Source organism: Aspergillus sydowii (assembly GCF_001890705.1).
Source record: "Aspergillus sydowii CBS 593.65 unplaced genomic scaffold ASPSYscaffold_1, whole genome shotgun sequence".
Lineage (NCBI taxonomy): Eukaryota > Fungi > Ascomycota > Eurotiomycetes > Eurotiales > Aspergillaceae > Aspergillus > Aspergillus sydowii.
Genome location: NW_024467859.1, coordinates 2,271,628 through 2,292,164, shown reverse-complemented (window position 1 = coordinate 2,292,164; position 20,537 = coordinate 2,271,628). Strand labels below are relative to the sequence as shown.

The 20,537-nt window shown below is 51.3% G+C and overlaps 10 protein-coding genes across 10 annotated transcripts; 4 read left to right on the top strand and 6 right to left on the bottom strand.

Annotated features, from left to right (window-relative positions):
• Positions 1-320: 320 nt before the first annotated feature.
• ASPSYDRAFT_38791 (uncharacterized protein) lies at positions 321-2,194 on the bottom strand. Its single transcript, XM_040845781.1, has 2 exons — positions 1,542-2,194; positions 321-1,489 (listed from the first exon to the last, which is right to left on the bottom strand). Exons 1-2 carry the CDS (start codon positions 2,131-2,133, stop codon positions 465-467), a joined length of 1,617 nt encoding a protein of 538 aa, XP_040707912.1. The 5' UTR covers positions 2,134-2,194; the 3' UTR covers positions 321-464.
• Positions 2,195-2,955: 761 nt separating this feature from the next.
• Positions 2,956-3,479, top strand: ASPSYDRAFT_26130 (uncharacterized protein; the record flags this gene model as incomplete). Its single annotated transcript, XM_040844249.1, has 2 exons — positions 2,956-3,089; positions 3,146-3,479. 2 exons carry the CDS (start codon positions 2,956-2,958, stop codon positions 3,477-3,479), a joined length of 468 nt encoding a protein of 155 aa, XP_040707911.1.
• Positions 3,480-5,091: 1,612 nt separating this feature from the next.
• ASPSYDRAFT_141544 (Zn(II)2Cys6 transcription factor domain-containing protein) lies at positions 5,092-6,768 on the bottom strand (the record flags this gene model as incomplete). The annotated part of the gene is made up of 1 exon (XM_040841157.1): positions 5,092-6,768. The coding sequence occupies one exon, from the start codon at positions 6,766-6,768 to the stop codon at positions 5,092-5,094; it is 1,677 nt and encodes a 558-aa protein (XP_040707910.1).
• A 347-nt stretch (positions 6,769-7,115) lies between these two features.
• ASPSYDRAFT_289066 (uncharacterized protein) lies at positions 7,116-7,950 on the bottom strand. The gene is made up of 2 exons (XM_040844576.1): positions 7,559-7,950; positions 7,116-7,478 (listed from the first exon to the last, which is right to left on the bottom strand). The coding sequence occupies exon 2, from the start codon at positions 7,458-7,460 to the stop codon at positions 7,203-7,205; it is 258 nt and encodes an 85-aa protein (XP_040707909.1). The 5' UTR covers positions 7,461-7,478; positions 7,559-7,950; the 3' UTR covers positions 7,116-7,202.
• Positions 7,951-8,360: 410 nt separating this feature from the next.
• Positions 8,361-11,298, bottom strand: ASPSYDRAFT_53678 (uncharacterized protein; the record flags this gene model as incomplete). Its single annotated transcript, XM_040848728.1, has 3 exons — positions 8,361-8,758; positions 8,810-9,311; positions 9,784-11,298. The coding sequence occupies 3 exons, from the start codon at positions 11,296-11,298 to the stop codon at positions 8,361-8,363; spliced, it is 2,415 nt and encodes an 804-aa protein (XP_040707908.1).
• A 185-nt stretch (positions 11,299-11,483) lies between these two features.
• ASPSYDRAFT_289054 (sugar phosphate isomerase/epimerase family protein) lies at positions 11,484-12,968 on the top strand. Its single transcript, XM_040844575.1, has one exon. The coding sequence runs from the start codon at positions 11,669-11,671 to the stop codon at positions 12,752-12,754; it is 1,086 nt and encodes a 361-aa protein (XP_040707907.1). The 5' UTR covers positions 11,484-11,668; the 3' UTR covers positions 12,755-12,968.
• On the bottom strand, positions 12,926-14,824 carry prnC (delta-1-pyrroline-5-carboxylate dehydrogenase prnC; the record flags this gene model as incomplete). Its single annotated transcript, XM_040840868.1, has 4 exons — positions 12,926-14,051; positions 14,110-14,471; positions 14,532-14,639; positions 14,693-14,824. 4 exons carry the CDS (start codon positions 14,822-14,824, stop codon positions 12,926-12,928), a joined length of 1,728 nt encoding a protein of 575 aa, XP_040707906.1.
• Positions 14,825-15,218: 394 nt separating this feature from the next.
• On the bottom strand, positions 15,219-15,700 carry ASPSYDRAFT_38786 (uncharacterized protein). The gene has a single exon (XM_040845779.1). The coding sequence runs from the start codon at positions 15,594-15,596 to the stop codon at positions 15,399-15,401; it is 198 nt and encodes a 65-aa protein (XP_040707905.1). The 5' UTR covers positions 15,597-15,700; the 3' UTR covers positions 15,219-15,398.
• A 1,325-nt stretch (positions 15,701-17,025) lies between these two features.
• ASPSYDRAFT_139086 (proline dehydrogenase family protein) lies at positions 17,026-18,540 on the top strand (the record flags this gene model as incomplete). Its single annotated transcript, XM_040840910.1, has 2 exons — positions 17,026-17,618; positions 17,679-18,540. The coding sequence occupies 2 exons, from the start codon at positions 17,026-17,028 to the stop codon at positions 18,538-18,540; spliced, it is 1,455 nt and encodes a 484-aa protein (XP_040707904.1).
• A 250-nt stretch (positions 18,541-18,790) lies between these two features.
• On the top strand, positions 18,791-20,190 carry ASPSYDRAFT_38783 (putative proline utilization protein PrnX). The gene has a single exon (XM_040845778.1). The coding sequence runs from the start codon at positions 18,912-18,914 to the stop codon at positions 19,980-19,982; it is 1,071 nt and encodes a 356-aa protein (XP_040707903.1). The 5' UTR covers positions 18,791-18,911; the 3' UTR covers positions 19,983-20,190.
• The last annotated feature ends 347 nt before the right edge of the window (positions 20,191-20,537 follow it).

Genomic DNA, 20,537 nt, shown 5'->3' with positions numbered 1-20,537 from the left:
GTGGCTGGGCCCTAAACAAAGGGGCCCAATCAACTCCCCTTCGTTCATTTAAACTTGCCTAGTTTTTGCTGAAACCCTACCCCGTAGTTCTCAGTAATAGGAACCCTAGGTAGTTATATATACGACAGCTTTCACCATTTCGCATCTCAAACTCTAAAAAGCAAACCCGGCCGTTTTCATCCATATACACAAAATACTCACGCGTGACCGCTATCCCAGCTCCCACACTATCACCAGGCCCCGAACCAGCGGCCACATCCTAACGTCCACTCCGTAAGCAACGAAGATTAACCTAGAACACCGAGAAAGGGAAATCCCCCGTAAATATATTAGAGGATCGAATTTGTGACTTGGCTTCTATGATTAGAGCTATCTTGCACTATCCTCGTAGAGCAGTATTCCAAGGAGAAAATGAGCGTTTACTCTAGTTTAAATGTTTCTAATTGTACCTTCTGTATAGAAGTTTACTTTTCCAGCAGTACGGGGTTCTGCACTACGGGGTAATTAGGATAATTGGCCTTATAAACCCTCCGGCACCGGCCATTATACTGCCCAGTCCTATTCATCACAGTCTCCTGCTCACGCCCAGACACACCCAACTGCGCCAGGGGCCCATCAACAGGCCTCGCCGTCTCCCATCCAGGCCCAGCAGAAGGATCCCGAATCCACGCAACAAACCAGTCATTCATGTAATCCGCCAGCCGCTGCTGTGCGTCCGTCACACCACTCAACAAGGAGAAACACTCATTGCCGCCGTGGAAAAAAGGGACTTCACTACCGTGGGACGGGCCGATGCCGGGAATACCCAGCACGTTTGAGTAATTGCCGAACCAGCGGTAGCTCCAGGTTGGTTGGTCTGCGGCGCGAAGGTCGAGCAGGGCGTCGGTGGCGCAGATGAAGCGGGCGTCGCCATATGAGGCGCCGCTCATTGAGGAGATGGATGTATAGTCGTCTTCGTTGTATGCGGCTAGCAGCTCGGACTCCGACACAAAGGCTAGATCTGCGTCAAAGGTGCGGATCCAGGAAGTGAAGTTCTTGTTCTCGGCGCTATAGACGTATCCGAAGATGGCGCCCTCCTGGTCTGAGTTGCCGACGATAAGAGGCAGGGATTTCGGATAGTGACCGTTCACGAAGCGGTCGGTATAGTTCGTGAACCGGGTGATGTTGTCTACTGTTGGCGCGAACCAGGTGTTGGAGGTTGAGTTGAAGTAGCTGGTCTGGAAGTCGTAGGTGTCTGCTCCGCGAAGACAGTCCAGTGTGTAATCTCCAGCTGTGCAGTCCAGCGATACCCCGGTATCTAGCATGTCCTGAACCACCTGCTTCAGCGCGACACCTGCAGGTGCGTAGGTGGGACCTGACTGCGCGTTGGCGGACATCTCGATGGCACCGGCCAGGAAAGTCTGCGGGTGAGTCCAGAGGTAGTGGTCGACATGCACTCCGCCGGACGAGTGGCCTCCCAGAACAATATGTGACTTGTTACCACCAAAGGCTGTCAACATTTCTAGTTAGTTCGGTTCGCCAGACGAGGAAGGGATACCTGCCTTCGATGTTGTTGTAAACCCATCCCAAAGCCAACTCAACATCCAGAATCCCGAAGTTCTGGGACTCGCCCTGTAACTCAGGCGCGTTAGGCGAGGCATAGATACTCTCGCGGTAGTTGAAGTTAACATAGATCACGTCCTTGCGCGCAAAGGTATAGCCTTGCCATTGGGCATTGCTATTGCCCCCAGTCACCATAGCACCGCCATAGATATAGACAAAGACCGGCAAATTAGACTTGGTGTCGCCGAGGGGAGTCCAGATGTTCAGGTTCAGGCAGTTTTCGCTTTGGGCAGTGATAGTCGTGCCGGACATTGCCTGGGCACAGGATGGGCCATAAGTTCCTGCATCGAATCTCCCTCCGTGAAACACGTCGATCGGTTTGGGAGCCTTCCAGCGGTTTTCTCCAGCGGTACTCTGCGCAAACGGGATGCCAAGGAAGACGTTGGTGTTATTCTGCACAAAACCATTGATGACACCTTGCTCGACGGTGACGCTGGGGGACACATTGCTTGGGAAAGATGCACCGGCTTCTGTAGCTGCGCTGGTTGCACCCAGCAGCGCCACTGCCAATGTGCCGTGAAAGAAGCGCATGGTAACTACCGGTGAGAAGGGACGATCATTGGACCAGGACGCACAGCAAGCATTTAAGAAAAAAGCGAAGGCACTAGGCCCAGTTCATCTCGGAAACACGCCGTAGTGGAGCAGATTCAGATCGCCCAGCAACGGGCCCTAGCTCCGGATGAATCCTGATAAATCTTGAGAAAATCTTGATATATCTCTGGGACAAGGTGTCCGTCTTTTAATAAACCTGAAATTTGCATCCGTTCACTCTAGAAGCTACCACCCGGTTGCCCTGTTCCCATTGGGATACGGGTACTATTGCGATGAAACCCGTGTAAGTTTTAAGGTTAAACTATAGAGAACTAACCACGGAGCCGCTTTAAAACAAGTTTCTTTTACCAGGCGTTCCGGTATAAGTAGATTGTCTGTTTATCCTTCGTGTATCTTAACTCAGTCCAGTAACCGAATCCCGCCTTTTACATGCTCATTTCCTTCCTTGAATTTTTCTCTTGAGCCGATTGAGTTCACTTTCTCGCTGATTTTCATTCACTTCATCTTATTAACACAACTCTTTCATCTTGCCTTGCTCCTTCACTTCATCATAGCAACATCTTTCCCTTGATTTTGTCCCTCTATATCCAGCTTGACTAGTCACACTTTTTTTCGCCGTGATCTCATATTTCTCATTTTAACCTATCTATCCAGCTTCGACGCCAGAACTGAATCATCTTCGATCCTAAGGTATATGCTCTTCGACCCACCTGCAGAACTCTTGCTACCTCTCTTTTGACTTATGCTCCGCCCTTTGTGACCATCTCCCCCAGACTCGCAATTTGCTTATACTCAGACACAATGTCGGTCACCCACAAAATTGCACCCAAGGGCGACACCATCCTCGTTGTCACTAACCCCAATGTGTCTTTTTCACGCCAAAGACCTCAGACGAAATCCCAGATGACACCGACGAAGCGAAGTGTAACCCAGAAGTGCGTATTCTTGTCTCCTCCGCACATCTCAAGCTCGTCTCTCCCTACTTCGACAGGGCGCTATCTGGAGACTGGAAAGAAGCTACATCGTTACGTGCAACAGGGTCTACTGAGATTGAAACGAGTGATTGGGACACCGAGGCCCTGCTGTTGCTCTTACGGATCTTTCATTGCCGATTATCAGATCTGCCCAAGACAATCACTACGGAGTTACTGGCTAAGCTTTGCACTTTGGTCGACTACTACGAGTGTCACAGTATCCTTGACTTCGTTTCGGAGAGATGGTATCAGTCGCAGTACGTGGGGACTTCTTCGGTAAACATCAATTTAGTGCACTTGATATCGAACGGAACCCTTGAGGCAACCTTGAAACTCTATTGGGAGGCCTGAAGGTCAACGGCAAATGATGCTGTTTCTCTGGATTACATGGGTGTTGAATAAACCCAGTGCTTTCCGCACTTGTTCTGCCCTCCTGATCTCGACCATTGATGGGCCTATAACGTCCTTGGGTCTCCCGCTGCCGAACACGCTTACTGGTAAGCAATGCCACGGCACGTACAGTACTTGACGTCTGGAGCGCAGAACTAACATCATCTTTCTTGACATAGACAGAATAAACAAGCGCCGCGAAGAATTCTTGACAAGCAGTATTCATGACACAAAGTGCCAGGAGAATACTTGGGAGCGTGAAGGAACATCATGCGGGAAGATTTGCGAGTTTTTGTGTCTCGGAACTCTACTTTATTGCCATAAAACGACTATCCTCGGCATATGCCCCCTTTGAGTCAGTTTCGTTGCGCGATCTGCAAAAGTCGATGCGCAGTCTCAAGGTCCCCCCCCCCCCCCCCCCCCCCAAGTGGCGGGAGTGGACTGAGGAGCGCCCAACAATGCAGAGACCACACTCTTGCAGTAATACTAAATTCTCCGAGTTGTCGGCCAAACTCCTTTCCATGAAAGATACAGGTCTTAAGCTGGAGGACTTTAAGCCTCGCCTTAGCAGGACCTAGCCTTCTCTCACGTCAAGTGGCTAACCCTCTTGTTTGTTCTCCAATCCATACCCAGTACTCTCGCCTGGTATCACTGGCTGTATCCAGGGCTATCTGCAAGCATATTGCGTCTCCATATTTGTGCATCTCTCCTGTCCAAATTTCATGGCCTGAAGATTACCTCAATTATTCCATACACCATGTGAAGTCTTTAAATCCTATTAGTTTGATCCATCTGGACAGCCATTTACACACCTTTTCCAATCCGAGTAGTATCTTGGTCAGGTAGAAGAGAGCTGCTCGCAGCCTTTTACACATTAGTATACTGCGGTGGGCGCGTCTATATGCGCCATGAAACGAGACATATTTAGCATTTCATGATTGTTCACCGAAGACATCGATATTTCAAGGCATAGACTGCGCAGGGTCCAGGCCTACTAAGCTATTACTAGCAGACCCATGTAGTACAGAAAGGCCTCTCGCCTCTGTCTGTCCGACTAATCATTATATCCGCATCAATACTCGCCAACGTCGGCTGATACTCCTTAAAAACCGCATTCAGCTGCAAGCCGAAGAAAAGCTAAGGGAGAAAAATACGTTGGCAGCTGTAAGGAGAGAGTCAGCCGGAGCGCGAGTTTGGTGGGAGGAGCATTTATAGGCAACTGCGTCGGCCGGGCGAAAAAAAGGGCAAATGGGAGAGTTGCCCTAATTTTGGACTGTATCTACCCTTGAAAGGAAGCAGCAACCAATGTTGCTCCTTCATGTCGAAATGATCGTCCCTTCCTCGTACAGCGGTATAAATTCCAATCCATCGGGAAGGCACGACTGAAGGTAAACATACCAGATATGGAAAGAGTGACTTTGGTTTGGAACGATGAAGCATTGAGGAAGGAACGATACACCCTCAGCCCGGTCAACATTCAAACTACCTCCCCTTCCCCAACCGTTTCGAATATTCGTTGTTTAACCCTGTTCGAATAAGAAGCAATAACAGCTTCGTTTCCGTATGAAACGGTTCATTCCATCGGCACACATTCATCCATCAAATGCAAAGCCGACTCGTCATGGGGGTCACTTCGATACCATGTATACCTCATGAATAGCTGCTCTGGGTTCCTATTCCACTTTGAAACGTCATGTGGGCCGAGTAAGAATGGTTGATCGCGCGGCCGAAAGACAGCGTAGTGGTGGATTCGGGCTTCCTCGGGGATCTTTGTCACCTCGCTACCATCCACTGATGTGGTTGAGATGGTACCATTCCCATGCAGCTGTGCTCTTTCATGAAGTATGTCCCTGCTCAGTGCCTCTTCTTGCTCGATGATCTTTCCCGCAAGCATCACTCCAGTTGCGCACTTGTAGAAGCTCTGCACTGGTGGTGATTTGCGCAGGAGTCCGAGCGCCTTTCGCCGCAGGGTTGGATCGCGGCATTCCATAGCCGTCCAGAAGAGAGGTAGCCCAACACCAAGTTCAAATGTGAAGGCAGGCTGGGTCCCATCCGGATTTGCTGAATCGTCGAGTGCAATGGTCGCTTGTTCGAGAATGAGGCGGAAGCTCGGAATGTGAGCGTCGTAAACGGATTTACTACGTTCCAGACAGTTTGACGTTATTATAGTCAACGTGGTATGGTACATGACAAGTAAGGCATGTATTGGAGGATTCGAGTTCACGGGAGGTGGGCTTGTGCTCTGCAACCTTCGCGTGAGATCCGTATAAGCGCAATACCAGCATCTAAGGGCCTCCTGGAGTCTACTTCGTCTCGCTATGAGCTCAGGCGTGATTTCCGCTTCAAGGCCGATGAATGGGTTGCTTCCTGATTCTCTTTCCAGGATTTGGACCTGAGCCGACAGTGGTATGAGCGCATCTCGAGCGGAACCCAGCGATGTAAAATTGTACGTTTCTCCGTTGTCGATGTTGCTGAACAGGCCACAAATCGATGTCCCTGAAATTGACAAAGAAGCTGACCCGAGGCGCATGAACAGGGGGACAAGAGTTCCTTCAAGTAAGGTGGTTTGAAAATTGGAGGCTTTAGCACGTAAATCGAGTATAAGTTTGATACCCTGGTTATAGAGCTGCAGGGCCTCCTCCACATGGCCCTGCAGCGTCTCTATACAAACAAAGAGCACACAGCTAATCAGGGCGACTTGGGCATTGACATTACCACGTCCAATCTGGGTCCGAATCTTTGATAATGAGCGCGAGTACCATCGCAAAGCTTCGCTCTGTTTCGGGTTGAGCGCAGGAGACCTTTCGTGTCGCAAGCTGAGGAATACAAAATCAAGACACATGTCAGGGTATTCAAACAAAGTACTGATTGCATTAACGGCATCCCAAATGGCAGGCTCGGTACGACAGGCCCGAGGCACGACGCAGGCCCAAAAGTCCAGATCAAGTCCCCCACCTAAGTATGGGGCAGCATGCTCAAAATAATAAGCAAAAGCGCGACGCTCTCGCCATACAGTGTTTGGGGATGTTGAGACGGGGAGATCGAGGATAGACGTGCTCGATGCGGCTGCGGCGTAAGAATCGTTCGTGGAGGTGGCGTATTCGCATTTGTATCTGCTCACGAGACACCGGCGACAGCTAGGCTTTTCTTCTCCGCATTTTACTTTCCGGGTCTTGCATGCTTTGCAGCCTCGTCGGGATTTGAGAGGTCCGATACGGCCAAGGGAGGGTAGAGGAGGTGAAAGAGGCATGGCGACGTTATTGAGTGTCGAAGATCATTCTGGGAGAAACGTGAGAATTAACCCGGCGATGCCGAATGGTAGTAAGTTATGAAACCCAACAACCAAAAGCATTGCAGGAACTGCAATTGATTATTGAACCTTGAAAAGCACGGGCGTGAGGAATTTATGGAGAATGGAGCCGATGAACTCCACTTGGTCAATCAACGGCCCCTAACTGCTATTTTTATATTCCAGCCAATTTACCAACTTAAACACAGGCTTGAATTCTAACTTTCATCAATGCAGGCCCTAATTATCCAATGGCTCTGGTTTCTGCAAACGCCCAACCAAACTCCAGCCCAACCCATCCAACAAAAGAAAGCCATAAATACATCGACATACGAAATACATAATAACCCTAATCCAACCTAAATGCCACATCCTATTGAGTAGTAGAAGGCACCCTACTCCATCCTCGAATAAACCCCCGACCCAATCGGCGTCTCAATATCTGGTCGTGACCGTGCATCTCGCGCCATCCAGCTCATCTGTTTCAGTCGGAACTCCCGCATATACCGCCGCTGGTCGTCCGACATTTCCCTGGGTTCTCCCTGTCCGTTGAAGCCATTTGTAGCGAGCGAGTGGATGGAGTAGCCGATTAGAACGCTAACGACGCAGCCGACAATGACGATAAGAATGATAACTTCTTTTGAGAGGCCCATGATTTGCTTGTGTTGTTTCTATCAAAGAGGTTGAGTGTTAGTAATGAGATTCATAGGCGGAAGTGAGTAAGGAGAGGAAGTAGGGATACGGTACTCACTGTAGCTTAAACGAAAGGACGACTTTATACAAGCCAAAAGCGCGAGACAGGTGGAATAAGAAAGAAGGAATAGATGGATGTAGCTATGTATGAGAAGCAGTATTTGCAGAGATTGCAGACCACGCCCTTATAAGAACCCAAGACCAGCCAAATCTAAATAAAGGTCTGTCCGAATTTACCCATCCTACTGACAATTCTTAGCCTAGTTTCTCTTCCCTCTCTCTTTCTCCCCACCACCAGCTGAAACAGCGTTCCTGATGCATCGCCCAGAGAGGGTTCCTAGGGCTGTTTCCAGGACCATATACTTCCCCCAAAGCGGGATAGCGCCAATTGACATGACGTCATTTGCGAGCGGGCGAATCACAACACGCGATTTCTGATCAAAATCCGACGCTAATTTTGACTCTGGACAAATCAGAGCATGATCCGAGCTGGGGCTTACTAGGGACATTGTCGGTTCCCGTCAGTTCTGGCCGTGCTTACTCTGACTATGGTAGGTCGGGTTCATTCTTCTCTTAAATCCAGTGTTAGGCTCGGTTGCGCTGGAGATGCTGAGCCTAAAGAAGCGTGGTTTTGGATCGCGTGATCCGTGGCTTGGGGTTCCCCTGAATTTGAATTTTGGTTGAATTCCATGCGGTCCTTGGGTTCCGGCTCTTGTTCCTCACCCACGTACTTTTTCCTATGTTGTTGTTGAGAATAGGCTTACGAAAATGCACGGACTGAATTCGAATGGAAGTCATAAATCGTTCTCTATCTCAAGCTATCGTCTATGTCTGCGCTGGCATAACTGACATCAAAGCGTTTATTGGAAGTAACCGGGGAACAACCAGTTAATCCGCTCGCGCGCCTCAGGAGACCAGTGTGTCTGCGGAGTACTGAGGCCGAATTTCACGGATCCAGCGTACTGCTTAGCCTGGACAAGGTCCGAGTTGTGCTCGGCCGCCAGCTCGTCAAGAACAGCAGTGACAAAGTGCTTCGCATTCACGGCGTTGGCCTTCATGTTGCCCATCACCATCTCCACGGTGACATCCTCGGTAGACTCGTGCCAGCAGTCATAGTCGGTGGACATGCAGATCATCTGGTATGCGATTTCAGCCTCACGGGCGAGCTTGGCCTCTGGCAGGGCCGACATGTTGATAACGGAGCCGCCCCATGAGCGGTAAAGCTTGCTCTCTGCGCGGGTGGAGAATTGAGGTCCCTCTAAAGCCAAGGTTAGTAACGTAAGAAAGTGCTGGCGATAAGGATGCATACCCATGCAGACAAGAGTGCCACGGTCGTGCAGCGTTACGCCCTCTCCCTCCAAGCTGTGACCGCAAGCCCGGACCACCTTGGCAACGCCCTCGTCAAAGGGATCACCGAAGGGGACGTGGCCGACGACACCTCCCTCGAAGAATGTGAAGGGCCGGATACCCTTGGTGCGGTCGATGACCTGGTCTGGAACGACGAAATCGCGGGGCTTGATCTCCTCCTGCAAGCTACCGACAGCAGAGAAAGCGATAATGGTGCGGACACCGATGGAGCGAAGGGCGGCAATGTTAGCGCGCGCGGGCACCTCATGAGGGGCGATCTGGTGGTGAGATCCGTGGCGGCTAAGGAACGCAACGGCGACGGTCTTGTCCTTGACAGTGTGATGCAGGATGGTGATTGGGGAGGAGGGGGCGCCCCATGGTGTTGAGATGTTGAGCGAGGCAGCCTGGGTGAAGCCAGGGAGTTCACGCAGACCTGTGCCACCGATGACCGCGATACGGACGGGCTCTGCAGCATCCAGCAGTGTCAGCTCGTTCATCGAAGAGGGTCCCTGCGGAAGCTAACCGTCGTAGGTGTTAGGAAGAGCAGCCATTCTTGCGGCAAGTTGCTTTGGCGATTCTATTCTCCTCAGGGGGCGTCGAGAAATTGAAGAGAGAGAGCGACAGGAAAGAGAGCGAGGAAAAGAGCGCGGTAGCATCCACCGAGTAATCAATGCCAATCAACTGCGCCTGAAGTCGCAATTTCAGGCCAACGAAGAAAATGTTCAGCGGCGGGGTCGATGCCCCTCAGTCCCGATTGGGCCGATCACCCACGTGCGTCCTCAGGCACCAGCGGCGCCTCTACCATAAACTTTTTGAAGTCTGGATACAATATTGGAAGGCTAATTGAAGTCCCATTTTAACACGACAATATTTATATTCTGCACAATTACACTACTCTGCTGGCCGCCACTCATAATGATGCGCCCCCTTGCCCACTGGCCCCGGGTCTTCCCCAGGCACTCCAGGCAGGTTGTACCCATGCGCTCCAAAGAAGTCCATCTGCGCTTCCATGAACTTGGTCGGCAATGTTGTTCCTGCTTCGTACTTGACGTATTCTAAAGTGGCAGAAATGGCCGGAAGATAATGGTCTGAATCGATGGCGGCAATGGTGATCTCTTTCAGCGAGCTGTATGTCCGCTGCAATTCTTCCGCCACCTTGTCGATATATTTCATATTCGTCAGCTCCCTGTTTTTCGAAAGAATTGGCTGCAGGATATCTGCGATCGCCTCTGATCGGATGATGCATCCTGCACGCCAGATCTGCAGGCACTTCCCCAAGTCGATATCCCAGCCCTCGTCTTCCGAGGCGCGAGCGATCATCTCGAGACCTTGACAAAAGCTTGCTAGAAATGAGGCATACACTGCACGACGCAGCTGCTCCTTAAACGCCTCAAAGTTCTTCATACCTCGAATAGGAGTGGGAGTCGGAATTTTCAGCTTCTTCGCGACCTCGAGTCTCTCCGCGCGGTTCCCGCTTGAAATCCGCATATAGTGTGCTGTAGCAAGCGTTGGTGCAGAGACATGTCGAGCAGCAGACTCCATGATCGCCCAATACGGCGTTCCCTCCGTATTATCGTCGTCCTGCACTACCTTGTCCAAGACATCGTCAAGCACGTATCCATTGTCTCCAACTCCTTGACCTTTACCGTCGCCTTTTGGTGTCTTCTTGACGCGCAGTAGATCGGCTCCGATTTCGAGCAGGAAGTTGTTTCGCAGCTCTCCTTTGCTATTCCATTCGGCGAATATGTCGGCAATTTCTTCGTATCCAAGCTCTCTGCCATAGTAGAGAAGAGACCACGCCTCGGCAACAGCTGAGAGCATCCCGTTTTCAATTCCATTATGGACCATTTTCACAAAATGCCCTGATCCGCCGGGTCCAATTCTGGTCACACATGGAAGGCCTGTTTTTGAATCCTTCGCAGAGTAGAGCTCTAGAAGAGGCATTACAAGATCAAGTGCCTCTTTATTCCCACCAGGTGATAGACTGGGACCCCGTCGAGCAGACTGATAGCCGCCAGACACACCCAAGCCAATCCAACTAACCCCGATCTCCTCACACTCTTTCTGTCGCCTCTCCGTACGACGGTAATTCTCATTCCCACCGTCCAGGATAATGTCGCCCTTTTTCAGATCACCCTTGATTGTCTTCAGAACAGAATCTGCGGGATCACCATGCGTGATCGAGAAGAGGAATATCTTCCGCTCGCCCTGTCCTTCCAGGCTTTTCGTGAACTTGCTGATATCGTAGAATCCCTCGATCTTGCCTCCGTTCTTGTAGTTGGCGTGCTTGCTCGATTCAAGCAGCTGGTCTACATTCTCGTGCTTCACGTCCCAGATGGATACGTCGAGCCCGAGCTCTGAGAAGGCAAAGGCCATCATGGAGCCCATATTTCCGGACCCGACGATCCCGATCCGCTTGAATTTCTGGACTATTTCTTGTTGCGACGGCATTGTGTAGTAATTTCTGTGAATTTGCGAACAAAGTAGGGTTGACAGTTGGTTGGGATGTAGTTTCAAGACCGGACGATGCTTCAGCAGTTAAAAGAAGAGCTAGGTCAAAGTTACATCATTGGCACGCAGCTAACTGATGTAAACAATTAGTAGCTGGAGTTATATTATTCTCAAGTCAAAATGAGGCGAACCCAAGCTTCGACAAGACCTGTTGGCTCAAGGTCGATTTGCTCCGCAACCTCATCGTTACATCATACCGCTGCATCCGATCTATAGACACCACTATATACGCTGTATATCCCACTTAATAGTACAAAAAAAGTAATTAAAGAAAATATCTATTCATCAAACAGCATTATCACTATCCAAAATGCCAGGCTCCAATATCCCACTATCCTACGCAACTTGCTCCCTGGGCACCACAGACACGCCCCTCCCCGCCAAACTATCCGCCCTCAGCAGCTCCGGCTTCACAGGAATCGAACTCGCCTTCCCAGACCTCCTCTCCTACGCCTCAAGTCTCCACAACAAATCCGTCTCGCCAACATTCTACGCCGAGCTCAGAACTGCCGCATCAGAAGTCGCAAAGCTATGCAAAACCCACAACCTATCCATAATGATGCTGCAGCCATTCTCCAATTTCGAGGGCTGGCCGCGCGGGTCCCCCGAGCGAGAGGACGCATTCGCCCGTGCAAAGGGCTGGATTGGGATCATGGAGGCTGCAGGCACGGATATGTTGCAGGTAGGATCGACTGATACGCCGTTGGACAAGCTCTCAGATTCCGCGTCGTTACGGGGGAATATTATCGAGGATCTGCGGGAGCTAGCGGGATTACTAGATGAGAAGGGCATGCGTCTCGCGTACGAGAACTGGTGCTGGTCCTCGCATGCGCCGGATTGGAAGGACGTTTGGGAGGTTGTTCGGGATGTGGACAGGGGGAATGTCGGCCTTTGTCTGGATACGTTCCAGTCTGCGGGTGGGGAGTGGGGGGATCCCACGACGGTTTCTGGACGGGTTGGTGGTGTGAACCCGGGCTCTGCGGGGGAGAAGGACTTGAGTCGCAGGTTTGAGGAGAGCATGGCTGAGTTGGCGAGGACTGTGCCGCGGGAGAAAATCTATTTGTTACAGGTATCCGATGCGTATGTGCCTGTTGCTCCGGGGTCTGAGTCTTCGACGAAGACGACGAAGCCGTTGGATGCAGGTGTTGTTGATGGAACGGCGCCGAGGGGGCGGTGGAGTCATGATTATAGGCCTATGCCGTATGATGGCGGGTATTTGCCTATTGAGGCTGTGGGGACTGCGGTGCTGAAAACGGGGTTTAGGGGGTGGTTTTCTATGGAGATTTTCGATGGCGGGGAGGATGGAAGTGGGAAGGAGTATGAGCTGGGGGAGTTTGCGGGGAGGGCGAAGGTTAGTATGGGGAAATTTATTGAGAAGTGTGAAGCGCAAGTTTGAATGATGTATAAATAGTGTATTGATATAAAAAATACCTAATGCAATCATGACTTTTTCGTCAAATAGTAAGAAAAGAAAAAAACGCCAGATTATATGCAATTTCAAGTCAAACATGACAGACGTAACAAATGGGGAATAGTAAACGACCTGCTAAAAGACGCCTGGAGCAACCTACTCGTTGCTAGGGTAGGTAACCTTGTACGTAGGGACGAACTCCTCCTTGATAGAGCGCAAGCTGACGAAGCGGGAGAGCAGGTTTCCGCTACCGGCCTTGTCGTTCGTACCACTGGCACGCGCACCACCGAAAGGCTGCTGGCCAACAACAGCACCGGTGCTCTTGCAGTTGATGTAGAAGTTACCGGCGGCGTTGCGGAGGGCTTCGTTCGCAACTTCAAGGGCCTCGCGGTCCTGGGAGAACACGGAGCCAGTCAGGCCATATTCACCGGTCTGGTCGATCTTCTCGGCGATACGAGCGAAGTCGGCCTCGGTGGCATCGCTGTAGGTGTGGATGACGAGGACGGGGCCGAAGAGCTCGCGGGTAAGAAGGGGGTGGTCGGGGTTGGATGTGCGGTAGACAGTGGGTTGGATGTACCAGCCCTTGGAAGAGTCATAGGTGCCTCCAGCAACCAGCTCAAGCTCGGGGTCATTCTTGGCTTCGTCGATGACCTTGCTAAGCTTGTTGAAAGACGCCTCGTGGATAACGGGACCGCAGAAGTTAGAGAACTCAGAAGGAGGGCCGACCTTCAGGTTCTTAGTCTCAGTAGCGACCTGTTCCACGAACTCATCGGCGATAGAGGCAGCCACGTACGCGCGCGATGTAGCACTGCACTTCTGGCCCTGGAATTCGAACGCACCACGAACGGTCTGGACGGCGGCATTGCGCACGTCGGCCGACTTGTGAACAAGGTGGAAGTTCTTGCCACCAGTCTCTCCGACAATGCGGGGGTAGCTGCGGTACTTGCCAGCAGCAACTCCGGTAGAGATCTGGCCATACAGGTTGCGGAAGACGTTGGTGCTACCGGTGAAGTGGAGAGCAGCGAAGTCGGGGTGGTCAAGAACAGTCTTGGTCACCTCTTCAGCTTCACCAGGAACAAACTGGATAACATTCTTGGGCAGACCTGCCTCGAGCAGGATCTGGTGGACGAGCCAGTTGGACGCAATGGCGGATGGGGAAGGCTTCCAGATAACAACGTTACCCATGAGCGCAGGAGCACCAGCCAAGTTACCACCAATAGCAGTGAAGTTGAAAGGACTGATGGCATAGACGAATCCCTCCAGAGGGCGGTATTCAACGCGGCTAGTCTCGTTAGCATTCTTTTTCTTTTGAATCAAGTCGTACATCACACTAAACTTACTTCCAAACACCAGACGCATTGTGCACGGGCTGCTGCGCATACAGATCCTCGGCATACTTGACACCAAAACGGAAGAAGTCAATCAGCTCCGCTGCGGAGTCGATCTCTGCCTGCCAGGCATTCTTGCCCTGGCCGTGCATAGTGAGAGCCATCACATCGTAGCGGTACTTTGTGGAGATCAAGTCGGCCGCCTTGAGGAAAACACTGGCGCGATCAGCGAATGGAGTCGAGGCCCATGACTTGCGAGCTTCGAGAGCAGACGCAATGGCCGCTTCAACGTCCCTGGCGGTTGCGTTGGAGTAAGTTGCCACCGGGCCGTGAGAGGCGGGGTTCGATTGTGTGAATGATTCGGAAGCTTTGACCTGGTATTGTTAGATTCCTGCTACTCCAACTATTGCAGCTGGGGCAAAATCATTTCTTACCTCCTTTCCGGCGATAACTAGAGGAACGCTGAGAGGAGCGCTCTGTTGTGAGCGAGCCAAAGCATCCTGGAGAGCTTTCCGATCAGGAGAGCCGGGAGCGTAATGTTTCTATTAAGTAATTAGCAGAGTGGAATCACTGCAGCAGCGACAGATGTTCTCACGTTTGGTTCGTTGTCGATGCGAGGAACCTTGAAGGTGGCGTACGAGGCCGTCTTCGTACGGGACAAGGCAGAGGCAACAGTAGTTCTGGCGGCAGGGAGACCCCTCGCCCGGAGCAGCAGCGATGATTGCATTATGTGTCTCTTCTTCGTAAAATGAATATGAGATTAAGGAGAGAGTTGAAGAAGTGGTGAGGAGAGCAAACACGACGTCTTCACGCATGCGGGGAAGCTCCCGTGATTTAAAGCTGCCGGTTACCACCGGAGTCGCAGGGCCCCTCTCTGCACCAATCGCATATTTGGAGACGGTCAGAATATTCAGCCGTCTTTTCCATGGGAAACCTTGCCCCGCAACTGCAGTACTCGTCTTCGCCGGTCAGTATCAGTCCGGAAAATCTACAGTACATACCGGGGTGCTCCCGGGTGGGACTGACCGGGCCGGATCTCCAGTGGCACTCTGGCCCGCCACACCTTTTATTGTTTGTATACAAGCCGGATGGACATCCGATACAATTAATCATCGGCTGCTTTTCTGTTTGTCGATATTGAATTCTCTTGAGATTTGCTTTGGTTTGTTTCGCGTTCCTGTCCGGCTTCGCACCACATGTTTCACGGTCTATATACGATCTAACTATGCATACTCACCTGATGACTAACAGGAGCTCATATACCACTTGATAACGAAGAAAGGGCTTGAAGAGCGCAGACGCTATCTCATAATAAAACATATAACCTGTTGCAGCTGTAGGATAGTTAATTGCTGCTGCAGTGGCGTGTTGGCAACGTATCTACCTTTCAGCCAGTACTCATTGCCGAGGCCAGCAGTATGACAACAAACCCAATACCCTAATTTTCGATGTTCGTGTTCGTAGTGAATGAAAGAGAGCTCATCCCAGCCCTCCTCCATGCTCTGGCAATGTCGAGGTAGAATACAGCGCATGCGTTGGATGGTGATACAAGTACATCCCATATAAAACGGGTAGACGCCAGATTGGATGAACGGCCTACTTATCATTACGCCATTAGATAAGATTAAACTTACACATAGATGGTTGTGCGGCAAGTTAATCCTATTGGCTTCTGGTATTTTAAGCATTGTCAGGGGTGATATGGACTTATGGAGTTATGGACCCGGGGAGATCGCGGTGTGCCGGGATTCCAGTTAGTGTTTGATTTGGGTAAGTAGACAGGCCTAGGTGCACAGGGAGCCCGAGACTCGGAGAAAGTCCTCACATTGGGTCAGCTATCGGACGAGCTTCGGCAAAAGCGCCAGCGATATTGTGATGGTGTGATGATGTGGTAATGCTGAAGCTGGAAACTACCTAAGTATGGTATCTCGATCACTTAGTCAAATTTAAGGTAAATCCTGGCTCTCAACTATCCTTACATGGAGGCAAGCAACAGCAAGTACAGATTAACAGGGCTTTGTTCTTCCAGGTAACATTCTGGAGATCTGAACCCTCTCCGCAAAACTGACTGCAGTGCAGTGTAGTGTAAATGATCCCTACTCGAATCTGCCACTAAATAAAAGCTTGGCATTTGCTGAGCGTCCTGCGGAAATGATTGGATCAGAATGGGAGATCAGCCAGATAGCGCGGGTGTGGATAGGCCGGTCGGAGATTCACCGACAAAAAGTCGACATGCAACTTTGGAAGCCAAGGTCGAAGGAAGAAATCTGAACCCCACCAAGCAAAGCTATCAGCAAACCAGAGAGAGCGGATAACTTAGATAAGACGGGGTGCAGGTCGCCTCCCACTGCAGCAACCGGGCCGGTCTGAAAACTCCATCCGGTGGAGTCTGCGAGCACCGGCCCGTGGGACCGGCCTGCAATGCTCAGTTGCTCGCACATCAAACCAGCATCTGGCACAGGATCCAAGATGCCAACTGCCGGTCCGTGCTATGCATAAGGCTTTGTTTCTGATTGCTCTCTCTCTGGATGGGTCACCGGGGAGGGAAAAGAAAATCTTTTACTCATAGAAACTCGACAATCACGGTTGTTTCGGAGAGCGCGACCCATCTTCCCCATCTTGTGAATAATTCTCCAGCTTAGCAAATCCGTAGGTCTGGCGCAGGCGCTCACCGGCTCCTTGCAGGGTTGGGATGGCACGCGGACAGGATCTTGCCTGTGTAACAGCTTGCCGGTTCAGGGCGGCTTGTACCGGCTAGTGTCACCTGAACCATATCTACTTCCCACCTATTGCCATAACACATATTACTCTACACCACCTTCAATAGACTACAAATATTCTTGGTTATACTTATCATCCGGAACCAATTCCCATATCTACACTTATCCTTCAAAGAAAACACCTACCCCACGCTGCAGCCACAGCAAGATGAAGGCCGCCACCCCCCGCCCTTCGGTGCGGGCACTGTCCAGTATCCCTCCGCCGTCCTCTTATCGGACTGCAAGATTCGTCAGCCGCACAAGCAATGCGAAGTCATCTCTCACAGCAGAGACCACGAACGGCCTCTGGCATCAAGCTCCCCAGTCTTCCAAGAAGCCATCGGCCTCGCCACTCGCGAAGCTGCCACTCTCTTCTGTCCTCCGCTCGTTACTGATCCTCTCCGTCTCCTCATCTTCTGTGCTTTTGAAGCCATGCATCTACACTCTTTCGGCGCTCGCGAACCCTAAGACAGCTCTTCTAGATGTCGCGAAGAACCCCCTCTTGAACCTGCTCGTCAAGCACACTCTATACAAGCAGTTCAACGCTGGCGAAAACAAGCTCGAAGTCCAGCGCTCTATCAACGCAATCAAACACTTGGGATACCGCGGAGTCCTCCTCGGTTACGCCCGTGAAGTCCTAGTGGGCGAGTCCAACGCCGACCCGCGCGATGAGAAGGCCAGCCGGCAGGAGATCCAGATGTGGATGGACGGCACACTCCAGACCGTAGACATGGCTCAGGAAGGTGACTTTGTGGCCCTGAAGTAAGTTTCTACCCCTCTATGCTCAAATCAAAACCTTAGCTGACCAGGGAAAAAAAAAAGGTTCACTGGCATGGGCGTCCAAGCACTCGAGTACCTCCAGAACCAGGCTGCTCCCTCGGCGTTCATGGATGAATCAATCAAGCAGATCTGCGACCTCGCCATCTCACGGAATGTGCGCTTGCTCGTAGACGCAGAGGAACAGGCTGTACAGCCAGGAATTGAAGAGTGGACAATGAGGTACCAGAAGTACTGCAACTCGCGCACTCCTGGCCGCGCTGTCTTCTACAACACTTACCAGGCATACCTGTGCTCCACCCCCGCCACACTCGCCAGACATCTCGAAATTTCCCGCCAGGAAGGCTACACATTGGGAGTCAAGCTGGTCCGCGGAGCTTACTTGAAAACCGAACCCCGACACCTGATCTGGGCTAAGAAGGAAGAAACCGATGAGTGCTATGATGGCGTCGTTGAGGCTCTTCTTACCCGTCGCTACAACAAGATGCTGAAGTCCGCCTCTGCTGAACACGCCACTGAGCTCCCGCCCGTTAATGTCATCATCGCCACGCACAACCGGGACTCTGTCCGCAAGGCACACGCTCTTCGTCTCGAGCAGGCTAGCCGCGGCCAGAACTCCGATGTGGACCTCAGCTACGCTCAACTGCAGGGTATGGCTGACGAGATCAGCTGTGAGCTGCTGCAAGGTTTCCAGAGCGCCGAAGCCGAGTCGGCGAAGACACAGCCAACGGAATCTCCGAATGTGTATAAGCTTCTTACCTGGGGCTCCGTCAAGGAATGCATGGGTTTCTTGCTCCGCCGGGCAGTGGAGAACACTGAGGCAGTTGGACGCACAAAGCAATCGCAGGAGGCGATGTTCGACGAACTCAAGCGAAGGGCTCGTCTCGCCTTTCGCTCCAGCAACTGAGCTAGAGATCAGCTTGTTTTGTTTGTTTGATTTCGTCCTGGTATAGTTCAGGGCTTGAGCGGCGTCGGCGGTGATTTTCTAGATTTACGAAATGCATTTAGATAGCGTCAGCATTGCAGCTTATGATAATGACATGAACATTTTTATTTATCTTCTCATATCTTAGCTTCAGTTTGTCGTACCAGTTGCATTAATATGCTCAGCTGTGCCCTGGTCTGGACCGATTGTATCCGTTATCCCCAACTCCGACATCGCCGTGATCTCCGTCTCCCCCACCATCTTCTCCAGGTCAGTCAATATTATTACAATCCCAACCTCTACATGCATAACAGCCAGACCCGACTATACAAGAAACCCTGTACAGACCCATTATGCATCTCCTCCCAGAACCCGCAGTCGCGCAAGTCCTTCGTCAACTCACTCAGCAGCAATGTCTCTCCTTCCTACAGACCCTAGACGAAGCCCTCGTCACGGTCTCTGCTCAATCCACCACCCCAGAAAATGAGCGCCTCGTTCACCAGCCCCTGCGCACAGCAATCACCTCCAAAACAGGCGATCTGTCCCTTTTCATGCCCGTCTCGAATACGGCCAGCACAGGTGCCAAAATTGTCACCGTCTCCAAATCCCACGGCGTCTTAGGCGTCATCAACATCTTCTCCCCAAAAGGCGAGCTCCTCGGTCTTCTTAGTGCCGCCGAGATCACCGCTTTCCGGACAGCACTCACGATCATGTCACTGTTTGTTCGGACCTCTTCTCTGAAACGGGAGAATATTGTTATTCTCGGCTCCGGGCGCCAGGCGGAATGGCATGCGCGTTTGGCACTCCTCCTACTTCCGAGCCAGATCCGCAAGATCACATTCGTGAACCGCGGCCGCCAGCGACTTGTGGAGTTGGAGCGCGACGTTATCGCTGAGCTGAAGCGGACGTATCCTGAAGTCACGATGAGCACGCTAGCGAAGGAAGGGACCAAGGACTACGACGAGCGTCTCCGATCTGAATTAAGCCTCAGCGATGTGATATTTAGCTGCACGCCGTCAACGGAGCCGAACTTTTCTTATTCATACTTACAACAACAGCCTTCTAAGCAGAGATTCATCTCGCTTATCGGTTCGTACAGGCCGCATATGCAGGAGATCGACTCGCAGACGCTGCTTTCGGGCGGCGGGAAGGTTTACGTGGATTCGAGGGAGGCTTGTCTTGAGGAGTCTGGGGAGCTCATTCTTGCGGGCGTGAAAGGGGAGCAGCTTATTGAACTCGGAGAGTTGTATCGAGGTCAGGAACTGAGTGGGACAGCCGCTGAGTTGAAGCCTGTTGAGGTGCCCGAGGGGTGCAATGTGGTCATTAAGGTTGTAGGAATGGGGATTATGGATTTGGTTACTGGGAAGAAGTTGTTGGATGTTGGAAAGGAGAGGGGTATTGGAATGGATGTTGATGGGTTTTAGAAATTATCATGTTCATCGTGCATAGATATTAATTTATCAAATTCGGAAGGCGTTCCGATTAAAAAGAGGAAGCCAACGCCGAAGCGCATATATATATTAGACTGCTCAACCCTAGAAGCAACCTGAGTCTGGAAAACAGCGACTGATTTCAGTATGCCTTAGGCCATGCTTGACCAATGCTACCGATTACGTTAGAATAAAAGAAACCGTAATGATTAATGGTCAACTATAGTCGCACCCACATCCGGCGTATATGGGTAGAGCTGGAATTCGAAATTGGCAAACGAAATAGTTTACAAAAGAGATGTTGAGAATCTTAACCATAAAATCAATTACAATCAATAATAAACATTAATAAGTACTAGGATGGGAACTATGAAACGCAAGATCTTTCTGGAAGCCGGCAAGGAAGCGGTCATAGATGGGGCTGAGGGGAACCGCTTATCATCGAGCGGAGTCGGATAAGAAATCCCTGGTTATTCTCTCTTTCAATTCCACCATCTCTCCTCTCCTCTACGCTCTTTCGCGCGCTCCCACAACCCACCCTTGCTCGGT

Coding starts and splice junctions, on each gene's coding strand:
- ASPSYDRAFT_289066 (XM_040844576.1), bottom strand. CDS start 7,460: ATGGGCCTCTCAAAAGAAGTTATCATTCTTATCGTCATTGTCGGCTGC.
- ASPSYDRAFT_38786 (XM_040845779.1), bottom strand. CDS start 15,596: ATGGAGGAGGGCTGGGATGAGCTCTCTTTCATTCACTACGAACACGAA.
- ASPSYDRAFT_289054 (XM_040844575.1), top strand. CDS start 11,669: ATGCCAGGCTCCAATATCCCACTATCCTACGCAACTTGCTCCCTGGGC.
- ASPSYDRAFT_38783 (XM_040845778.1), top strand. CDS start 18,912: ATGCATCTCCTCCCAGAACCCGCAGTCGCGCAAGTCCTTCGTCAACTC.
- ASPSYDRAFT_38791 (XM_040845781.1), bottom strand. CDS start 2,133: ATGCGCTTCTTTCACGGCACATTGGCAGTGGCGCTGCTGGGTGCAACC. Junction 1,490..1,541: donor GGTTTACAACAACATCGAAG/GCAGGTATCCCT, acceptor AAATGTTGACAG/CCTTTGGTGGTAACAAGTCA.